Raw genomic sequence first — 15,840 nt, 5'->3', positions numbered from 1 at the left:
CATGTTTTTAGATATTGCATGAGTTACTGTGTAACATCTGCAAACAATTATATTTATAGCTTTTCGCATAATTCTCTGCGTCATTTTTCTTTTACATTATTTTTTTGTTCACTTTCGATATTTTATTTTATATTTTCTATTTAAATCGATTGCATCCAAAACGACTAAAAATTTACATGGAATATTTATATGAACATTTCTTTTACCAATAAATAATAAATGATGAAACATTTATAACTTATCCAATAATTAAATTATTTTATACAACAAATTTTATTATGGCTTTTATATATTATTATTTATGTAAAAATATAAAATTTTACCGAATAAATAAAGGAAATACATTACACTAAACTATTTATCGTTTAGTGGTCGTTTTGATTGCATATTGTAACAATATGATTCTGTATAATTTTCAATGTATACTACTTTTGATCAATATATTTTATACGATGAAAACGTTGTTATTTATTTATTTATTAGATTTTGCTTCCTAATTCTATGTCTGAAACATAACAAATTTAAATGTTCTAGGCAAGACAATGATATATATAATATATTATTTATAATTATAATAAATTACTATAAATTTATATATTTTTTTATACTATTATCTAAATTGAAATAAGTTAATATAAATAATACATGCATAATGAAAATTATTATATATTTATTTCCTTTGATTTTTTGCTGACATGTCTATTAATATATATATACGCTTTGCGCATAAAATTATTAAATTCTTTCTTAATTTCACATTTCAGCTAACGTCAGCTAATTTCAGCTTCGACTGCAATCACAAACACTAATAATGATATACGTTTGTTCTCGCTTTGCATGGTAGTGAAAAAGATATAATTTTTGTATTTTAGAATGCAGTTGATTACCTAAAATTTATTCGAAATTAATTGACTGGCCGAAACCTATAAAAAATAGAATAAAAAATTTTAGGAATGAGTTGTATTTTTAATGTTGAATAACGAGAAAGAATAGAAATTCGGTTTAGATTGTTTTTGCATCAAGCAAAACTGTTATATTTCTTTATGCTTACTCATACGTAACAGCAATGATCGTGATCAGACCTGAATTCAAACAATAGACAATAAAACAATATAATTAATTTAAAACATATAAATGGTCAAATGTAGATCGAGCTATGTACATTTTAACAAATACTGAATAATATTTATTTATTGAGATCAATACATTCATAATAACCAATAAAAACCATAGAAGACGAAATAGAGATGCTATTAAAATTCTATTTTCATTCACGAAAACGAAATATCTATCATTTCATAAAATAAAACTAAACCGAACTAAAACTCCAGCAGATCATCCGTTACGAATGGGTTAAATAAAATTCTTTCTCAGTTCGAATCATGACTCTATAGAAAAACCTTTACTCCTGTAGCACAAAAGATTAACCAATTTCCCACCTACATGACATTAGATTAGGTGTTGCATCTCGAAATGCGAAAAAAATTGTCCCTCCTCGAATCGTGGCATATTGATAACCAGCGATCTCACGAGAGGATGTGTGGCTGAGGGTGTGTGGTGTGTGGATTAGGTGTCAGCGTGCAGAGATCGCGGCGCTGCGGACGGAGATGCAGCAACACGTGGAACGGTTGCAAAGGACGCAGCAACCCAACGGACTCCTGAACAACGACACGTCGTGCTTCATCATCAAAGTACACCGACGAGTTCTCACGGCCGTGACGCTAACGTCTATGTCACCACACACTCTTCTCGCCACGGCACAAGGTACATTGACGTCTTTCGGCTTTATCGGATGTGTGTGTTCCTCGGGCAATCGTGTGCCAGTGGTGCCATTATGCAATTATCTAGCTAATGAGTTAAATTTTATATAATTGGGCAATAGATGTTTTTTTTAGATGTTTAATTTTGATAGATAATTGCAAGAGAAAGCGTGTATTTTTTGTATCGAATTGAAAATTCAAGGTTAAATAAAATGGTATCACTGGTTTGGAATAGAGGTCGTTGAAGAATTGGCTGTCTTTTGGTAATCGTTTGACGAGAGACGTTCGTTTGTCGCTGAACGTATGTTTGCTGTATGTGATTTTTCATTATGTTGTATTTCTTTTCTTTCTTTTTTTGTTGTTTTGAACATTGAAATTATAATTGTTTATTTAAGGTATTATAACGTAAAAGTTAGTTAGTATAGAGTGTTAAAGTAAGAGATAATTATTAGGCTTATTTTAGTATTTATAGTAGAATAGTAGATTAGATATACTCCATCAATTTTTAAAATATTTTGTGTTATTTATTACATTATAAGACGTCAAAATCGACGGTCTCCTCTACAGCGACCAAAAAATTCCAGCCAACGATTATCTCGTTCATCATCACGATTGCAGGCCAATCTGCAAGATCGTTTTTGATTATATTATAGCATGTGACCACATATTATTTATGATCACAATTTCTGAACACCACGTTCATAATCGTTCATTTACATTTGTTCGCTCGAAATTTGCTTCGAAAAATGTGATACGTACGTATTGCAAGTTCACTTAGACATATAGTTTTATATCGTGACATCGTACGTAAATCGTAACGATAAACTTGTAGATAAAGTCGATATAGGTATTCTTGAATGTTTATTTGCCATTCAATTCATGCATGTGCACCTACGCATTTAGTTTATCATAATCATCGTATTTGATTTTTAATTTCTAATATTTAATAATTAAGTTTAATATCATATAAATTTAATACAAATATGTGTTAAATATATGTATTGAATATTTAAATACTCTAATGTTTTTTCGTCATCGTGGAAAAAATAACAATTCACGTTCATATTTTATCATAAAATTGCATTTTTTTAAACTTTAACTACATTATAAATAAAAAAAATTCGCTTTTAAGAATTCTAAATGTATGTAAGCGACATTTCGTTAATATTTATTAAATTTTTTTATTCATGTAAAATTTTTCATGAATATTCTCTAAGAATTTTCATATTAAATTAATGAAAATTAGACATTTTTATTCATTTTTTTTTTCGTAACATTAAATTACAAAATTCTCGATTTTTTTTCGTCAAAATTACTTTCGAGATATATAAAGTTTTTTTCTCTATTTCCAATAGAAGAATCATATTTAGAAATATTTTTTTAAAAAGATTAGCAGAGTAGAAAAATATTTCAATAATTTATCCTCTTCGAAATAATCTTAAAATCAACGTTTAAATTTTCGTTTCGATGAAAGACATATCTATTCTTATTTTTATCTTATATATATATATATATATATATATATATATATATATATATATATATATATATATATATTAATAATGACAAAAATCTTATTTAAATTAATAAAATAATCTCCTTACGTGTTGATTGATCATTGATTTGCACCAACTGCTTGAATATTAAATTTAAAATTTCAAAATGTAAATAATGGAGAAGTAAAGGAAAGAAATTTATATTATAAATTAATTTTTTCAATATATAATAACGAAGACACTATACAAAATTGAATCGGAAAAAACGACTACGAATCTTTACCCTTTTATCTTATCTTACATCAAATTCAATCTTTCCTTCTTTTCATAATGAAAAATTTCGATGTACACGCAACATAATCATCCGTCATTATCACGCATCACGATGCCACATTTGTGTATATCAATATACACCATATATATTTACCAAACATCGATCAAAATAAAATTTGCTTCTTGAATCACAATAAGATATTGTTTTCATCATTAACTGTCATAACACGAAGTAATGCGGAAATTGTCGGCGAAGGCAAGATGAAACGATTACATTGGAAACACGCGTGTGGATATGTCAGGTTGTAACGACCCTGGGGCCGGTGAAGCCGCAGAGGTTAGCTTCCGGTCATGCATCGTCGACGGAGGCGTCGGAGGCACGGGAGACCGGCGAGGTCCAGGAGATGGAGATCGAGCAGGAGATGAGAGCGTTGCTCTCGTCCTCAAGCCCCGTTAAATCGCATCCTAGCAACATGGCTGGGACGCCACCGCACAAACTCTGCCTAGAGACGAGCTTCACGTCCCTCCAAAGCCCCTCGGAATTCCCTCAGGCTGGCCGGGAGCTGAGCGTCGACTCGAGAGGGATTCCATGGGAGTACGTCAGTCTGGCCAGCGAATTGCTCAACACGCCCAGGGCCGACGAGAGTAAATCGTAAGAATAGACAATTTTAACGAACTGGACGACGAACTGCCGTTCCGTGACGAAGGATTTGGTCATTAGTCGACGCCGAATATAACGAATTAGATTCACGATGAGGACTTTTAGAGCAAAGAAGAGAGAGCCATTGACGAGATAACGATTGACATTTTCTTGCAATCAAATTGATCGTTTTGATAAACTCTTTCTCGGTCAAGAGAATATTCCGTTTCTTATATTATGATTCGCATTGTACTTTGCGAGAATCATTGAATAATTTCCGTTACCTGTCTAATTATGTTTGAAACGTTACGTTTCTGATCTCGTTCAAGTCATTCGCGCCTATAAATAATCAAAAATATATCGTTCCACATATTTCAAGGTATCTCATATGTCACGCTCTCATTAACACTCGCTTATTTTTCATGGCTCACAGTTTTCACCGCTTCGACAATTATGCACATAAATCATTGCATTCCATCAGATTATAGAACGGAAAATTTTATCTTCAAAAAATTCGCAGCTCAAGAGGAACATTTTATTCCAATAAAAAGAAATCTTATTTTCTCCTCCTATTCATCTTTGAAGAGTAAAATGTTGTTTTTTGGCTGCAGTTTTAATTTTTTTATTTCCCTGATTAATTTCAAGAACTGTGTTAAAGATCATTTTTTTCTTTTGAATGCGAAGATCGAATCGTCGAAGCGATTGGGACGACAATTCTCGAACGGCGCCATTGGCCACACCGGAAACGTTGTCGGAGGCGTCGAGCAGTCCACCATCTCCGGTACCACCACCTCGCCCGATGAGACGCACACCAAAAATCTCGGGAAACTTGTCAACGGCGGCGGACGACTTGAAGAACAACCTTCACTTCGCCATGCTTTCGGCGAAGAATTACTTCCTGAGGGAAGGGAACAATGGGAGTAATACAAGCAGCGGTAATAGCGAAGCGAGTTATGAAAGCGCCAAAAGCTTAACCGCTGGTCTTCCGCCGCCAGTACCAAGAAGACGAGACTCTGTTATCGTCAGGAGGTAGTTAGAATTTTCCTCCCTTTTGATTCGTTATTATTCCATGTTAAAATAAATAAATCATTGAATGATATTTAAAAATGGGAAAATTGCAGAGAGCAAAGAGTATGTACGGCTGCCTGCTGCAGAGATGATCTGTCCGAAAATTCCTCGTCGCATAACTCTTCCCATTCATCCAGGACATCTCAAACGTCAAACCGGGTGCAATTAGGTTTCTCTGTGGAGGAACACGAGACAAACGGATCCAGTTTGGATTTTTTTGAAGCTAAAGTAATAAATTATTCGATATGTAATGTAAATGGAATGTAAAATTTTGGAGCGAGAAAAAATTATTGTACCTTTTTTCACAGGGTTCTTCTGGACAACGTGATAGCAGCAACGATGTGTTCCTCAGCGTGAGAAGTTCTCCAGAATGTAAAGGTTTAATGGCGCCAGCTACGGATTTAGGAGCAGAATGGAAGAAGAAATTTGATGCGACAGGAATGCCCGGTGATGTTTCGTTACCTCTTCTACGTGGATTATCGCCAACACCTACGCATGGACAACATAATTCGCCTTTCTTTAACGCGAAACGAAAGAAATACGTGTATCCGATCACGCTGGTTGGTCGTGGTGAAAGTAGCGTTTAATTGCGAAATGTAAGATCAACCGGGGACCATAGAAAAGAGGCGAGATAGATTTAAATCAACCATTAGGTGCCAATATCACTTTCTTCAATGTGATCGTTTAAAATCGTTTCCTTGAATCCTCGAATAAATGAAAATGCAAAATATTCTAAAATTGATGGGCCATATATCTGTGTAGCCTCTTTTTATATGATCTTTCATTGAAGTTTAAGAAAGAATAAACGGAGACTCGAGATGTAAAAGATTTTTCTCGAATAATAAGTAGATAGTCAAATTCGAATAATATAATATTTAATTCTTATTGTAGGATAAAAATGCTACTTTTTTTCCTTTTTGTACAGTCATTTTTCTAATGTAATGAAATATTTTCTGATTCAGAAACTTTTCTGTCTGACTAAATGATAAACCAAAGGACAAATAAGATATAGAATGTATATTAAAGATTTAATAAATAAAGAAATTATCGAAAAGGCAGCGAGTTATATGAATGACGATTTTTCACAAATCAATGATGCCTTGTTATTCAAAAGGGATATCAATTTTGAAAAATATCGATTCTTGTTTTTGTTAACTGTTAATTGTTATAACATAGCGAGAAAGCGTGAACATTTATATAGAAACTGCACTGGCCTACTCAATGTCAATCGTATTTAGTATGAAAGTTTTTATGCATTTTTGTACAGTCTTTTAATAGAATTAACAAATGTGTAATAAAATAATATAGTTTAATGTATCTTTTGTAATCATCGATATAATTTTGTCTTAAATATTAATTCTTTTATTTGATCTCTAATATTTTTTTTCACAATAAAATTGAACAATAATTTCTATTAAAATCTTTATACTAACTTTTTAATGAATGCAAAAATGGGACTGAAGACATATAAATTTATAGAATGTAAAATATATAACCATTAAAAAGATATGATTATATAATAGATTATGGAATACAATTTTTATTAAGTCTTTTAATAGTTGAAACTTTAAAACTATTGTATTTATGTAAAAAAAAAAAAAAAAAAATAGAAAAAATATATTTGACCCATTTAATTTTTGATTTACACAATAGATATTTATATATATAAAATATTATATATAGCATATAAATAATATATATTAGTAATATTATAAATGACATATTTGTAGAATATGATTAGGAAAAAGTGATATATTACAAAATACTTCATTTAATGTATTAAAATATAAATTTTCAAAAAATAAAAATATAGATTCAATTTTCTTTTTATTTTTCTTGTATTTTAACTTATTTAGTTTAAATAATATTATTATATTGAAAAATCATTAAATCATACTGATAAAACTATTGTATTAAATTTATACATATACATATACATATATATATATGTATTCCAAAAATTAATTACATAATTAATGATCAAAATTCATAGAAATTCATAAAAATTTAAAAATTCCTTTATTATATTGCAGATGCCCATGGTGGAGTCATGGGTTGTGGATTTTGTAAGTATGACATTACAACAGCTGATATTGATAACATAAAACTACTGAGAATTTGTTTAGTATCATCACTCACTTTCGAATTAGCAAAACTAATACATGAACAATATAATGCAACCCATGCACACCATTTTAATCTCATCATTAAACCACACATACTAAATATCATTCCTAATATATTCATATAATCTGGAGTTGAGTTATCGCCTGGTTGTGCTTGATTGCTTGACACATTAGGTTTATAACGAATTTCTCGTTCTGGACGCCTAGGATCTGATGAACTATTCATTTTATAAAACTGAAATTTATATATATATTATTATTTTATATTTATAATGATTATATTAATCATTATTGAAATATATTAAAATCTTAATCTTAATCTTAGGTTAGTAAATTATAATATGTTATAATAATATATAAATACAAATTAATATTAAACAATAATTTAAAATATAATTAAATTTACTTGCTAGTATAGAATAGTATAAATTATTATTTAACAATTAAACAGTTGTTTACAATATTAATATGTCGTTTCATCCAAATGTACTATACTATAAGTTTCTAACTTCAGAGTCATAGAAAATATCATATAATCTCGTAAATTCGTAAAGTCGAATGTAATATATCGATATCTTTACCACGTGTAGTGTAGAATGCGTACCACGTGTATTATTATCTTTAGGATTTTCTATTAAAAAAAAAATAATAAATATTTATATTATAAATATTAGAATTAAAAAATATATAATTTTAAAATGAATATAATACCGTGTATAGCTTGGGTAAAAAAAGGTGTTGCATCAACAAATCCTGTAAAGGTTAATCAGTTTTAATATGAAATATTAAAATATTTCTAATTTATAAAATTTCTTTTATAAATTTTAAGTATATTTGATTTTTTATTCATCAATTTTTAGGTTGAATTAACTCCAAATGAATTAGAGAAAATCATAAAACAAACTCAATCTGAATTACAGTAAGTATTAAAGTTATAATGTGACAATTTTAAAAACAAAAATTATATTTGAAAAAAAAATGTTTCTTCAGAGATGTTGAAAGTGATTTAGATGAAGAACATAATGAAATTAAAGAAGAAAAATATAAAATAGATTCTCAACTTGATATATCCAAAACAGATGAATATAATTTTGATAAATATGATGAAGAATGTAAGATAATAAATATTATTTATTATATTAATAATTATTTCTATAGTTTTTTATAATATTGATGTTAATGCAGCAGGAGCTATACATTGTAATATTAATAATATTGCAATTATTGAAAAAAATGGTAAAGATCCCTTTATAACAAAAGAAGATGATGATTCAGAAAAAGAAGATGATATTATTAAATGTGATGACAATCTTATATTAGTAGGACATGTTGAAGGAGATGCTAGCATTTTGGAAATATTTGGTTTGTATATTATCTTTTTTAATGAAAAAAAATAATTTTTATAAATGATTTTTAACATATAAATTTAAATATTTTTTAGTATATAATGGACCTGAAGATTCATTTTATTGTCATCATGATATATTATTACCATCATTTCCATTATGTATAGAATGGCTTAATTTTGATCCTTCAGATTCAAAACCAAGTATATATAATCTATTTAAAGAATAAGTTTTGTATTTATATATTTTTTTATTATATTATATTAATTATTATAGGTAATTTATGTGCAATTGGTAATATGACTCCTATAATAGAAGTATGGGATTTAGATTTAATAGATTGTTTAGAACCAATTTATAAACTTGGTTGCAAAGCAAATAAAAAAAAAAATCGAAAACATATTGGACATAAAGATGCTGTATTAGATTTAGCATGGAATGAAAATTATACGTTAGTATCAAATATTAAATAAAAAAATTCTAGTTAGAATTTTATGTATTCATTAATAAAATAATTTTTTAAATATTTTTTTAGACATGTTCTTGCTAGTGGATCAGTTGATCAATCAGTTTTGTTGTGGGATTTAGAAAATGGAAAACCTGTTAATAAATTTACTTCTTTTCATGAAAAAGTTCAATCATTAAAATGGCACCCAATGGAAACTCATCAATTATTAACAGGTTGTGCAGATAAGTATGTTTATTTATTTTTAACAAAAATTTCTTAAAATAAATATATTTAAAATATTTATATATTTAATTTTTTTGTTTAGGATAGTGAGATTATTTGACTGTAGGTATGAAACTATTATAAAATCATGGGAAGCATTAGGAGAAGTAGAAAAAGTATTATGGAATTCTTTTGATTCTAATTATTCCATAGTAAATATATAATATTTATTAATTTTTATAATTTAAGTAAAATTTATATTATAAATGTAAATAATAATGAAAATTATTTTATTTATTTTTGATTTAGATTAGTACTTCTAATGGATATATACAATATATAGATATCAGAAAAGATAAACCAATTTGGAATGTAGAAGCTCATACTCAAGAAGTCACGGGTATATATAAAATTCAAATATGAATGATGAAATTATAAATTAAATATAAATAATCAAATTTATTATATTATAATTTTAGGTTTATCACTTAGTTCATCATGTCCTGGGCTTCTTGTTACTTCAGCAAATGATGGTATTATTAAAGTATGGGATATTATTGAAAATACAAAACCAAGTGTTATTTGGGAAAAAAAAACTAATCTCGGTGGTTTATTGTGTCTTGCACCAAATCCTGATGAACCTTTTGTATTTTCTGCTGGTGGTGATAATAAATCACATAATTTAAAAATATTTGATCTTTTAAGAATATCAGAAAGTATGTTAATATTCATAATTAATATACATAATTCTACATTTTTTTGTAAACATGTATATAATATATACATATAATTTCATTTTATTTTTAGTACATGAAAGGTTTCAAAATCGTGTTCCAAAAATTAACATTGATGATATAAAAACAGAAATAAAAGAAGAAATAATGGATGTGACAGAAAATATGGATTCAATGATTTTAAACCCAAATACAGAAAATAAAATGACTTAAAAAAAAAGGAAATAAAAATATTTTAAGAAAAAGTAAGTAAATTAAAAAACATTAAAAATTTCGTTAATGATTAAAATAATAATAATTTCATAAATAATTGCAAAAGATATTTGGCTTGATTTTTATTTGTATGATATATATATATATATATATTATAATTTTATATATATATGTGTATATATATTATAATTATATTATATTATATATATATATTATAATTTTAATAATATATATACACATAGTAAAGATTTTATCTATATGTATATTTAAATACACGTGTATATGTATAATGAAATCGAAAATCGAAAAATAATTTTTAGCATAAGTACTTGTATATTTCTATTATAAATATATATATATATATATTTGTGTGTGTGTGTGTGTGTGTGTGTTATTTTTATATAACATAATATATTTTATATATATATTTGTATTTTTATTTTAGAAAACAAGTTAATTAAATAATGGAAAGCATAAATTTTGCAAAGAAAATAAGTAATGAAATAAGGACAGAAATAGATTAAAAATATTGAAATCGACGCTGTTTTTAGAATGAATGAAACACAAAAAACAGAAAATAATAAAAAAAAATAGAGATAGGATAAGAATTAATCATTAGCGCCATCTTTCAAATGTATTTTTAAAAATTGATTTAAGAAACACCTAAAAGATGGTATTGATCCTGAATTCTTAGTTTATCTTATTCTATTTTTATCCTTCTTTTAATATTTTCTGCTTATATGTATTTCATTTGCGGCATTCTAAAGATGGCACTAATTTCAATATTTTCTATATTTTAATCTATTTCTGTCTTTTTTTTTACTATTTTTACTTGTCTATATTTGCTCTCATATTCTTGTTCATACGATAGAAGTACAAGATACCAGTCGAACTTATATTCATTATTTTTCTTTTAAAACTACAATATGTTTCAATCTTAATGAAATTAAAATTATAGATATTAAATTCTCGACTTTATGATATATTAGAATGTTAAGTTTGCAAAATGTGCACATGTATTAAGAATTTTTAAATTTTTAATACACGTGTATTTTTATATACATTCAAGACCATAACTTGTATATATTTTTTATACAAATAAAATTTTAAAAAACACATACATTTTTAAAAGGCTATAAATATTTGTACGTTTTCTTGTTAAAACATGTAATTTATTTTTTCTTGTAATAATATAATGTTAATTTCAACAGTATTTTTCGAAAGTTTTACAATTTGACATTTGTACAACATAGTAATTTTGTTCTGATAATTTACAGCACACAAATCCAATTATATTTTAACATTTTAACATATTTGTTACACATTTAAGACAATTGATACAAATTTTTGATTTATATGCATCAATATCAGAAAAATATAAGAAATATTATTAAATTATTTAAAATTTGTTTGTTTTTAAATCAATGAACAATATTTGAAAATATAAATTTTTAAATTGTATATTTTATATATATATATATTATAAATATAATAAAATATATTTAATTAAATTGATTATTTAATAAAATGATTAAGAATACATTGATGTAATATAATATAATTTAAGGTATAATTTAAGGTATATTACCAACTTCTTCATTTTTAATCTAAATATTAAAATTAAAATATTTTACAAATATATAATTGTGAACATAAAAAATTAGAATTTCTTTCTATTTAACAAAAATTTGATATTTATTTTACAAATTTTATAAAATTGGTAGTTTTTAAAAAACTAAAAGTAATAGTTAGAATTTCATTATTTTATATTATAAATTTTAATATTGCATGATTATGTAATTTTTTTTTGGTACTTGAATAATTGTATGTATAAATGGTTGTAAAAGTATCACTTTCATGTTTATAATAAAGAATATTAACTTCAATGACAAATTACATTTTATATTTCAATCTAACTAGCATACAAATATTTTACATGAATTGAAAAAGAATTGATTTTATAGCATGTTAATATTTCATACATGAAATAATCAAATTGTTTATGGTCCTTGTAGTCATAATAAATTTTGTCTGAGTTAATTCGATAATGCTATTTCTTACCTGGTAACATAAAATATGTAAAAATAAATATAAAAAGAATTATAAATCACAGTTATAAGTGATTGGGCAGTTACTAATATGAGCTTACTAATTTGTAGCTTTTATGCTCTGCTGCAATATCAATAATTCAAAAGAAAAATAGTCTTTTATGATTAATATTTCAATTTTTATAATTTTACTATGGAAAATTAATATTTTATAGTAAATTGGTCAAATATTTTCTATTAATATTATATTCGATCTATATATCCTAGAGCTATTAAAATGTGGGCAATAAAGAAGTACATAAAAATTATATTTGTTGTGTTTTAACATAATGAAAATTGTGAGCAATGAAAATTAATAAAATTCTTTGTTACAAACTCAAATATTATCTAAAATATATAATATTGAATTATGTGATATCTATTTCAATTTATATTATGTACTATGTTATGTAATTTAATTGTATATTTTTTTATGTATAGGTATATTTAAATTAAAGATTTTTGCATTAGTGAAATTAATTGCTATTAAAATATAAAGCTTGGAACAGATCAAATTTATAGATAATTTTGGAATGGGATCAAGGTATACGTACCAATGCCAGTTTTTTAATTTTCTGTCATAGTCATTATTAAATAAACAAATTAAATACCTCATATTATACATAAATGAGTTCGTTAAAATATTCTAATTAACAATAATCTTACAACATGCTTTCTGGCAGTGGTGTTATAGATTCAATGAAAGTCACGTGGACATTGTTATGTCAACAATGAATGTATCAAATTCCATTTGCCATATTAAGGCATATAATGCATTTTTACAGTCAATATATATAATATTAAGTAGAATAAGTAATATCCAAAGTTGCATAAATAAAATTATCTAAAATATTCAATTAGATATTAAGTATCAATTTAGAATATTATAAATTTATAAAATAAATAAGTTTAAATATAACTAACTTTTGCTGTTGCTTTTAGATGTCAAGATTACTGTCATTGAAACAGACAATTTTGATGTCAGTATGTAGCAACATTATATGACATTTCTTAGATTATATTGAAGACATAATTCAATGATTCCACTGATAGCATAAAACATCTGACCTCATTGAATGTTATGTAACCTGTAACATATAGACAAATGGTTGTTTTTGTCTACATAATGGACCATAGTCCATAAAGAGTAACATACATTATATAATATATTAATTAGATTAATTCATACACATATGTGATATAGCACTGAGCTAAGCATCTGTTCCTATATCCAGACTTCTAGAGTCTTGATTAGAATCATGCTGACTTCCATTTTCAGAAGAAGCACTGCTAGATAAACCAGATTGATCTGAACTTTTTTTCACTTTGGGCTTATATTCTGTAATAACGACAGTAACATTATTTACTGTCACTTCATTGGTCTGGGCTGTACTACGATCTATATTTTTGAGACGGGGTGGATGCCTATTTTTACGTCTTGGTTTGTCCAATTTACGATCTTTTTCTTTACCACTACTAGTTGTACTACCTCCACTTCCACCTTCCTTTTTTCCTGGTTTCAAAAGTGGTACGTATTGTTGCTGTGCAACCTATATATAAAGTAATATTAGTAAAATCAATATATTATAATCTTATACATTATTGCATTTATGATAAATAGAGAGATTAGAGAGAGATTAGATTAAAATTATATATATATTACTAATATTATATTACAATATAACCTGTTGTGCTACAAGTTGAGGATTAATGCGGGGTTTCCGCGTAGAAGTTCCTTTACGGACGTCACACATGAGGCACTTAAATGCTTCTGCGGTATTTCTATACGTGCAGACACTGCAGTCCCAATAGTTTTCTTCCAAAACCTTCGCCTGACGTTTTCCACTTCCCGAATGGTTCATTGTTCATGAAAGTCAGTTGTAGAACACTGTAACTTCTCAAAAGAGAGTTTGCCTTCCTATACGTGCTTTCAGCCTCATTAAAAGTGATTTTATGAACACTGGATACTTTATGACAATGAGATTGCTCCAAAAGAGCAAGAATAAAGATATGCAATAAAGAAAATAGACAATTGCCTAAGAGAATATTTTGTGCATCAACTAAACAAGATACACAATTGTCGGATGTATTCATTTTTATTATATAAACCATCTATATCTCTTTGTTGTGACATCCTGAGGTACATCTTTAAAAATGTATCTAAAACAAACAAAATTTATATTTCTTATTATAATAACAAATGGTTTTTTTTAAGATTTAACAAATATTATAAATTTATTGTTTTCATATAATAAATAATTTTATAGTATCATCTCTTAACATAGACGCGCATATGTATATATTATATGTATATTATATTGTTTAAAAAATTAAATCGATTTAATTTATAATTAAAAAATTATTTTTTATAAATTAATCTAAAATGTTATATTTTTAATTACTTACCAATAAGTACCAATTTATGGAACTTTTTATATAATAAGGGTTATCCGTCTTTTTTTGTTATTATATTACAAATTTTTACTTTTTCACTTATAAAACAGATATTTGTATTAAATATCCATGATAATATACAATTGATAAAATTTTAATTATGAAAAGTCTAAATATTTTTTATAATGTAAAAATTTCAAATAATCTTTTTTCTAACGAAACAGATGGAATTCCTCACTTGCATATAAAAGTAGCATTATACTACATATATGATGTTCTTTTTGTCAGTATTATTTTATCAGTACGTTTTTTATATATATACAAAACACTCTGATACGTTTATAATCAGGATATTTTTTTGATTTTTTGTGTCATTGTAAAACAATTGCTTTATATATAAATGTTGGTAAAAATCAACTAACTCCAAGATATTGACAAACAATCCACAGTACTGTTTCTCTATAGGTCGAACAGCGGAATGTTGAATACGGACCAAAATACTGTTCGGTTTGGCAACATTGTATATACCAGTATTGTATATCGTAAAAGAAAGATCCCTTTCTATTTATTCTATTACATAAAATTTAATACATATTAATGTATTTTATTATATTTATATAAAATTTTTAAATGATATGATACAAAAAAGAATATAATAACAAAAGATTATTATATAAATATTATTTTGAATGATAGTATAAAATTATAATTTATAACTTTAAAAATAGTATGTATGTATTAGTATGTATTAAAAAAAAATATTTACATGAAAAATTTTTAATTTTTTGTTATATAAAATATTTTTGTTTTAGATAATAGAGTTTTATATAATATATAAATATTCTTTTAACAATAACAAGTAAAAAAAAAACTCGTAGGCTTAGTTTAACTTACATACATTCCTGAAAGTTTTCTCTTAAAACAAGAATTAAATCATACCATAGATGTGACAGTATTCGATACTTGATAATTCCAACTGTTAAATGGGTGTTTTTTTCCCCCCTCACTAAGTTTGATAAAATATAAATGGAAC

At 26.0% G+C, this 15,840-nt stretch overlaps 4 protein-coding genes across 15 annotated transcripts in view; 2 read left to right on the top strand and 2 right to left on the bottom strand.

The window, feature by feature from the left end:
* The window catches only part of LOC107998381 (diacylglycerol lipase-alpha), a 44,371-nt gene extending 37,315 nt beyond the window's left edge, over positions 1 to 7,056 (top strand). For 4 of the 6 annotated variants that reach the window (XM_017057629.3, XM_017057630.3, XM_062083124.1 and 1 more), the window contains 4 exons: positions 3,832 to 4,181; positions 4,854 to 5,198; positions 5,291 to 5,465; positions 5,546 to 7,056. In XM_017057629.3, coding sequence (XP_016913118.1) covers positions 3,832 to 4,181; positions 4,854 to 5,198; positions 5,291 to 5,465; positions 5,546 to 5,824 — 1,149 coding nt within the window. In that variant the 3' untranslated portion in view covers positions 5,825 to 7,056. Of the gene's footprint in view, positions 1 to 1,570; positions 1,765 to 3,831; positions 4,182 to 4,853; positions 5,199 to 5,290; positions 5,466 to 5,545 lie in introns of all 6 variants that reach the window. The other 2 variants (XM_017057631.3, XM_062083126.1) reach the window with 1 other exon arrangement.
* LOC107998353 (protein Asterix) lies at positions 2,131 to 7,924 on the bottom strand. Of its 3 annotated transcripts, XR_009832213.1 has the most exons (3): positions 7,770 to 7,924; positions 5,534 to 7,598; positions 2,131 to 5,412 (listed from the first exon to the last, which is right to left on the bottom strand). XR_009832213.1 is itself a non-coding variant. In XM_017057562.3 (2 exons), exon 2 carries the CDS (start codon positions 7,587 to 7,589, stop codon positions 7,260 to 7,262), a length of 330 nt encoding a protein of 109 aa, XP_016913051.1. In that variant the 5' UTR covers positions 7,590 to 7,598; positions 7,770 to 7,918; the 3' UTR covers positions 7,234 to 7,259. The 3 variants fall into 3 exon arrangements, 2 of the variants coding, with proteins under 2 accessions (XP_016913051.1, XP_061939125.1); XM_017057562.3 differs by lacking the exon at positions 2,131 to 5,412 and having other exon boundaries at positions 7,234 to 7,598; positions 7,770 to 7,918; XM_062083141.1 differs by lacking the exon at positions 2,131 to 5,412 and having other exon boundaries at positions 7,234 to 7,598; positions 7,774 to 7,891.
* A 61-nt stretch (positions 7,925 to 7,985) lies between these two features.
* On the top strand, positions 7,986 to 11,466 carry LOC107998352 (periodic tryptophan protein 1 homolog). The gene is made up of 12 exons (XM_062083132.1): positions 7,986 to 8,124; positions 8,224 to 8,282; positions 8,354 to 8,475; positions 8,549 to 8,725; positions 8,805 to 8,912; positions 8,986 to 9,160; positions 9,245 to 9,403; positions 9,483 to 9,591; positions 9,689 to 9,779; positions 9,859 to 10,095; positions 10,187 to 10,358; positions 10,772 to 11,466. The coding sequence occupies exons 1-11, from the start codon at positions 8,062 to 8,064 to the stop codon at positions 10,324 to 10,326; spliced, it is 1,440 nt and encodes a 479-aa protein (XP_061939116.1). The 5' UTR covers positions 7,986 to 8,061; the 3' UTR covers positions 10,327 to 10,358; positions 10,772 to 11,466.
* Positions 11,467 to 12,200: 734 nt separating this feature from the next.
* Positions 12,201 to 15,836, bottom strand: LOC107998384 (YY1-associated factor 2). Of its 5 annotated transcripts, none has more exons than XR_009832210.1 (6): positions 15,702 to 15,836; positions 14,820 to 15,377; positions 14,099 to 14,573; positions 13,570 to 13,963; positions 13,338 to 13,501; positions 12,201 to 13,257 (listed from the first exon to the last, which is right to left on the bottom strand). XR_009832210.1 is itself a non-coding variant. In XM_062083139.1 (5 exons), the coding sequence occupies exons 3-4, from the start codon at positions 14,273 to 14,275 to the stop codon at positions 13,625 to 13,627; spliced, it is 516 nt and encodes a 171-aa protein (XP_061939123.1). In that variant the 5' UTR covers positions 14,276 to 14,573; positions 14,820 to 15,377; positions 15,702 to 15,836; the 3' UTR covers positions 12,201 to 13,501; positions 13,603 to 13,624. The 5 variants fall into 5 exon arrangements, 2 of the variants coding, with proteins under 2 accessions (XP_061939123.1, XP_061939122.1); XR_009832211.1 differs by having other exon boundaries at positions 13,603 to 13,963; XR_009832209.1 differs by having other exon boundaries at positions 13,338 to 13,963.
* Between the last annotated feature and the right edge of the window lie 4 nt (positions 15,837 to 15,840).

This window comes from Apis cerana, linkage group LG12, assembly GCF_029169275.1.
Source record: "Apis cerana isolate GH-2021 linkage group LG12, AcerK_1.0, whole genome shotgun sequence".
Lineage (NCBI taxonomy): Eukaryota > Metazoa > Arthropoda > Insecta > Hymenoptera > Apidae > Apis > Apis cerana.
The sequence above is the reverse complement of the archived record's forward strand: the minus strand, read 5'-3'. Positions and strand labels throughout refer to the sequence as shown.

Bases quoted from the DNA above. Each gene is read 5' to 3' on its own strand.
- LOC107998353 (XM_017057562.3), bottom strand. From the start codon at position 7,589: ATGAATAGTTCATCAGATCCTAGGCGTCCAGAACGAGAAATTCGTTAT.
- LOC107998352 (XM_062083132.1), top strand. From the start codon at position 8,062: ATGAATATAATACCGTGTATAGCTTGGGTAAAAAAAGGTGTTGCATCA. The intron at 8,125-8,223 runs GTTAATCAGTTT...ATCAATTTTTAG, and splicing joins CATCAACAAATCCTGTAAAG to GTTGAATTAACTCCAAATGA. The intron at 9,404-9,482 runs GTATGTTTATTT...TTTTTTGTTTAG, and splicing joins TTAACAGGTTGTGCAGATAA to GATAGTGAGATTATTTGACT.
- LOC107998384 (XM_062083138.1), bottom strand. From the start codon at position 14,275: ATGAACCATTCGGGAAGTGGAAAACGTCAGGCGAAGGTTTTGGAAGAA. The intron at 13,964-14,098 runs GTTATATTGTAA...CTTTATATATAG, and splicing joins CTCAACTTGTAGCACAACAG to GTTGCACAGCAACAATACGT.